Here is a 6,111-nt window from a genome sequence, read left to right on the forward strand (position 1 = left end):
AGACACTTCTGAGTTTTCGGAGTGTAGGAAACACAGCCATGAGGCAATTGTGTGTTTACAAATGAGATGGCTTATGGACTTGATCATAAAGTCATTGCTTTGGAACCAAATAGCCACGGTCCAGCCTGTAACTGCTCCTTGATCTCTGCCTCTCCCACTGGAAGGAGGCTTTGGGAGGGCAGCAATGGCCCAGGGTATTCACTGCCGGGCTTAATACAAAGGCAGGTACAGAGTTGATGCTCGAAAGATTTACTGAACACATCACATTTTATTAGGATGTGCGACTCCACCCCTACTACATTCTACGATGGTTGCACATGTTCCTCTCCATCTGAAGTCAAATTCTGAATGCAAATGTGTTACTTTTTCTTTTTTTTTTTGGCTGCTTTGGGTCTTTGTTGCTGCGTGTGGGCTTTCTCTAGTTGCGGTGAGCAGGGGCTACTCTTTGTTGCGGTGCATGGGCTTCTCATTGCGGTGGCTTTTCTTGTTGCAGAGCACGGGCTCTAGGCGCGTGGGCTTCAGTAGTTGTGGCCTATGGGTTTCAGTAGTTGTGGCTCACGGGCTCTAGAGCGCAGGCTCAGTAGTTGTGGCACACGGGCTTAGCTGCTCTGCGGCATGTGGGATCTTCCCGGACCAGGGATCGAACCCGTGTCCCGTGCATTGGCAGGCAGATTCTTAACCACTGAGCCACCAGGGAAGTCAGCAAATGTGATATTCTCACAGCATTGTTTGAAAATACTATGCCTTTGAGTATCATGGGTTTGTGCAGTCATCTATGGCTTTTTTCTTGAGGATCCTGGTCAAGACATGGTTCAGTGATGTGTGTGCGTGCGTGTTTGTGTGTGCGCACACGCGAGCAAACGGATATGTACACGTGAAGGTGCATTTCTGAGCGACTCAGTGATATGTGTGCGTGCGTGTTTGTGTGGCGCACACGCGAGCAAACGGATATGTACACGTGAAGGTGCATTTCTGAGCGTGAGCCATAGAAAAGTTGCGTGTCTATCAGGAACCCTTTTAGTTCTCATTAGATGAGCTTCTGGAGATCGCTTAACCCTTTGACTCAGCTTTTCTATCTGCAAAATCACAATGAACTTCAGTCTCCTGTTTCACTGAAGAGTTACAATAATTACTGTAAGGTTATTTCCCTGAATAAAAAAATGCCACTTGGTTATAATGGATACACTCAGGAAATTAAAGATTAAAAGTTGAACATGAATAGCCCAAGGCGGAATTGTCAAAATGCAAAACTTGCGTTCATCATAGGTGGACATACTCAATGTTCAATCCATATGTGAATTCCTACCTTGAAATCCAGTGCTCACTTTTTAAAACTCTCGTTACTACCTTTTAAAAAATACTTTTAACAAATATTTGGGTTTTCAAACACAAACGATTCTTCTTTGCCTGGGACACCTCTTCACCCCATGACTGTTTCCAGGGGAGGTAATTTCATAATTTACTTTTATTTTTATGCTCTTTGGTTTTTCAGTCACCTGAAAATTTCCACTATTATTTGGCAATGGAAAAAATTCCTAAAAACCTGGTATCCTGACAATTTTGTCTTTCTCTTCTGAAGATGGAAACACATCATGTCTATACTTGAAATTATTCCGTGCCACTGAAATGTTGATTCAAATGAAAAGTTGAGTATTTCAGTGACACTCCATCGTGTGCTTATAACATCTTACCAAGGCACTCCTTTTGTAAAGGTTTGCAGTTAGTTTTAAAACAACTTGGAATTTTCCTCAAGAGAAAAGCCGTACAGCACCTAACCCTTGATATGCAAAAGCACAACATTTTGCTATTTCAAAGACCAAAAAGACAGAGAGGTGGAGATGGGACCCTGAGCCCTGGGGAGAGGATTCTTCTGGCCTCCTGGCAGCACTTCCTCCATCTGACCAAAAGGAGCTGGTCCTTCAGTTGCTCATGAAGGCTGTCCTAGAAACTAAGGTCAAATTCACTGAGTCCTGGCCCAAAGAAGATATTTAATTATAAACCGATAACAGGCTTCTTTGTTCTTTTTGCTTATTTTGATTTCAGTAGTTTCTTTCCTCTGGGAAAATATATCTTTGGGCTAATGCAAAGTGGTTCTGAAGCTGACTGCCCCAGGGCCCAGAAACTGCATTTTAGTCTCTCCCCTTCCCTGCCCCTCTGTTATAAAAATACATCCAGACACATAGACTGTCATGGAGAAGGGATGGTTTCCGATTTCCAAATGCCCTGCACTGTCAGAATTACTTTAAATTCTACTTTTCTCATGAAGATTCCATCTATTTGGTTATACCATTACCAATTAATGGCATAAAGTATGAATGGATGAACCGTTTTTAAACATCAAAAATTGATTTTTAGTCAAACAAACTAAAGGTTGAAAGATCTTTTTGAAACTTTCCGCCCCTTTATTTTGTCAGAAAAACCATTGTTGGAAGATAAAAATAGCAACTTCGTACCAATTTCTAGCAGTCACGCAGCTATGATACACAATGTTTATATACATATTTATCAGCCAATTTTCTGAAAGCTCTATTGATTGTAAACGTGTACATTGTACTTTCCCAACGTTGTCAAACTTATTTTTAAAAATTCCTTTACTCCAAGTTCCCTGCAGATGCAGAGTCTACACTGAAAATGTTGGAAATAGTGATGGATTCTTCACATGTATAGAACAGCAAGTGGATTTGAGTTACAGTATGTTGGTGTTTATTTTTTAGCATTTGTTGTTCATTAAATGGGCCTGAGAAAAAATTCTTTCTTTTCGTAAGGTGATGATTTTCTTTTTCTGGTTTTCTTAAATTGTATTACATTTGGGGAGTGTTTTTCCCCAAAAAGATTTTGGGTTGGTTGTAAGTTTGGCTGGGCAACATAGTATCACAACAGAGCCGGGACGCTGCTTGCCTTCCCACAGCCTGGCAGCAGAGAGAGGCGATGCTGAGCAGTGTGCCGCTTTGTGTCTCACCACCCAGGCTCCAAACGCACCGCGACTCTTGGCTTGTTCTAGCCATGCCCGAAGCCCTTCCGCTTCCTCTAAAACTCGCGCCCTGGAGGCACCTGCTCCGCTGGGCTCGCCAAATCCCCGGCCCTCCTCCAAGCTCGCAGGGTCCTCTCCCTGCTCTTCCCCAGGGAAGACGCCTCTCCTGCGCGCCCCCAGCGCAGGGAAGGTTGGTGCGAGGCGACGGCCGCTCCAGGAGGGACCTAATGATCCCGGGCCCCGGCCTCCAGAAGCTCGGGGAGGTCCCGAAGTCAAAATTTTTCCTCCCAATGGCTGTTGGCTGCAAAGATAACCTTCTGGATAAATGTTATACAAATTGGGGAGGAGTGTTTACATTTGCACAGAAGGCAGCCGCTCCGCGCAAGGAGTGGGGACTCTGGGGACCAACTTGGGGGATGAGCGGTACGAAGGGAGAAGAAAACAGGAGTGGTTTCTCCGGCGTGCGAGTGTGGCTGGGTGGCAAACTTAAACCCACCCTGAGACTCCAGCGCGCTCGGCACGGCTCCGGTGGCCCCCGGAGGCGCCTGCTCCTACGACAGACTCAGGGAGGCAGGCGCTGAGTGGCAGGGAAGGAGCTGGTGTCCCCAGGGCCGCTCATCCGCAGCCCTCCTCCCATCCAGCCCTCGGGAAGTCCCTCGTACTCGCGTCCGGTCCCGACCGTCCCAGGTGCCCCTCGCTGGCTGCACACTCCCCCCGACGGTGGGTGGAAGCCGGCCGGCCCCCCGGGGCTGCTCCGGAACCCCGAGGGCCTCCCTGGAGCGCCAAGGAAAGGCCCTGTGCGCTGGGTGAGCCAGGCTGGGAAGGAGGAGAAAATCCTCCCCACAGGGGCCCGGGCGTCCCCACTAGCACGTATGAGAAGGCTCTTTGGGGTGCGCCAGGTTCCTTCACAAAAGCTGGGGTGAGCGCCAGCCTGTGGCCCCTTTAAGGCGGAACCCCCTGGGAGCGTGGGTTCGAGGTCCAGGTCAAGTGGAAGCACAGGGGGAGTGGGGAGCGCCCGCTCACCCCACCTGGATGGTCGCCTGGGTGAGGGGTGCACGACAGGCTGGCTCGGTTCCCTGCATCCCGCCTCGGCACCCTGCGCTCCCCGAGCTGCCCTGACCCCTGCGGAGCGAACACGTGGGGCTGAGCTCATCTCCTGTGGACACCGCACGCGGGACAATCCCCGGCCTCCCTTCAAACTTCAGTCCCTTCCCGACTGTAGACGAAGTGACCGACGCGGAAGCCGGTGGCCGCCGTCTGATGGCCGGAGGCGAAGCCGAGCGCGGGGCCGGGGGCCTGGGTACCGTGGGCAGCGACCGTCGTGGATCTCCCGAAAGAAAAGTCGCCCGCCAGGCCCCCGGGAAAGGTACCGAGGCCTCCAGCCAGGGCGCCCATGGCCGAGGCGAAACTGGAGAAGCAGGCGGCTGCCTCGGGCGCGGGAGGGGACGACGAGAGCCGCAGGTCCGGGGAGGCGGCGCCCAGGGGCTCCAGCTCCGGCGCCTCGGCTCCTCCCGGGCTCCGGGCACCCGAGGATGCGGCCGCGCTCGCCTCCCCCCTCTTCTTCCTCTTCCTTCGGAAGTTCCCGTTGTCGAACATCTTCTCGCAGTTTGGGTCCAGGGTCCAGTAATTGCCTTTACCTGCGGAAGAAGAAAGGGCCCAGATCAGAAAATCCGGGATTTGACCGAGGTGATGTGAGAACGTGAGAAATGGAGGTCAGCTTCACCGGCCCCTCCGTGAGCCCTCACGCCCACCCCAAACCTTGAGGGGGTGCTCTGTACCGGATCAGGCCTCCACAGTCAGACTCGGAAGAATGTGGGCATCCCAGAAAGACCAGGGAAGGGCGACCCCCAGGAAATACAGAGCCTCGCTAAGGTCAAGGCCAGAGAGAAGACCTGCTCTGCTAAGGTCAAGGCCAGAGAGAAGACCGAACCGGCTCTCCTCTGGCACTCGCTTTGCCAGTGGAGTGGAGCCCACCATGCCAGGCCTCTCTGCAGGCTCCAAGGCTTCCCAAAGCGGCATCTGATTTGTCTTAATCTTCCGGGTGGCCACGGTCTTTCCCATTTTACAGCAAAGGACACAGGCCCAGAGAAGTCACTCCAAAGGTCCCCCAGCAGACTAGCTTCTTCCTTAGCGGGAGCGCGCGAGAATTAGAGACTCCTGTTGCCCTAGACCTCAAGTCAGGGCCGCGGGCTCTGCTGGCGTCCTCGAGCCGTCTGCGGCCAAGTACGTGTCGCTTCCCCACCCTCCTCCCGCCTCGGCACCCTCAGCTGTGCAAAGAGGACCGGGCTGTCCAAGGCCCTCCGTCCCTAGAGTGCCAGGAGGCCAGCTGCGGGAATCCGCGGAGTCCTGGACGGGGCGTGGCTGGGAGCTTCTGTTACCTGGGTCGTCCTCGTCGCGGGGTACCTTCTTGAAGCAGTCGTTGAGCGACAGGTTGTGGCGGATGGAGTTCTGCCAGCCCGCCTTGCTGCGCTTGTAGAAGGGGAAGTTGCCGGCCACGTACTGGTAGATCTGGCTGAGCGTCAGCCTGCGCAGCGGCGCGCTCTGAATGGCCATGGCGATGAGCGCCGAGTACGAGTAGGGCGGCCGCACCAGCTTCATCAGCTCCTCCTACCCCGAGCCGTCGCGGTAAGCGGCCATGGCCAGGCGCTCCCGGGTCTGGGCGGGTGGCTCCGAGCCGAAGCTCATGGGCGCCCCAACCAGTGCGGCCCGCTGGGCCCCGCCCTCCGCCCTTTAAATGCCGTCGGGGCCCGAGCCCCAGGTGAGTGTCGGCGGCGAGCCCCCTCCCCGACAGTTTTAGAGGAGTGATGTCTCCATCCCCGCCCAGGGGTCAGCTTTCCGCCCCGCCCAGGTCCCGAGGCGCTCTCGACGAGCCGCTCCAGTAATTCCCAGACCCTGTGCTGTCTGCGCCATCTCGAGCCAGAATCTTGGCCACTGTCACCCTGGGTCCCCGGGGATCTCGCCGATCCCAGCCTCGTCAGGCCTTCAGGGCCCCGCAGCCCTGGCTGCCCTGCACCCTGCGGCAGGTACCACGTCTCGCGCAGGCCCCCAAGATTTCGCAGTGGGATCCCCGTCCAGCGCAAGCCCCTCTTGCTCGTCCACCGGGTACTCGCTGTGTCTTTTGGGACACCGAGTGAGCAGCA

At 54.0% G+C, this 6,111-nt stretch overlaps 1 protein-coding gene across 1 annotated transcript; it reads right to left on the reverse strand.

The window, feature by feature from the left end:
* Positions 1 to 4,165: 4,165 nt before the first annotated feature.
* On the reverse strand, positions 4,166 to 5,656 carry FOXI2 (forkhead box I2). Its single transcript, XM_024751572.1, is given in 2 exon segments — positions 4,166 to 4,608; positions 5,350 to 5,656. Coding segments are annotated over 2 exon segments (750 nt in total).
* Between the last annotated feature and the right edge of the window lie 455 nt (positions 5,657 to 6,111).

The sequence above is a fragment of the Neophocaena asiaeorientalis genome, unplaced genomic scaffold, assembly GCF_003031525.2.
Source record: "Neophocaena asiaeorientalis asiaeorientalis breed wild unplaced genomic scaffold, Neophocaena_asiaeorientalis_V1.1 scaffold108, whole genome shotgun sequence".
Lineage (NCBI taxonomy): Eukaryota > Metazoa > Chordata > Mammalia > Artiodactyla > Phocoenidae > Neophocaena > Neophocaena asiaeorientalis.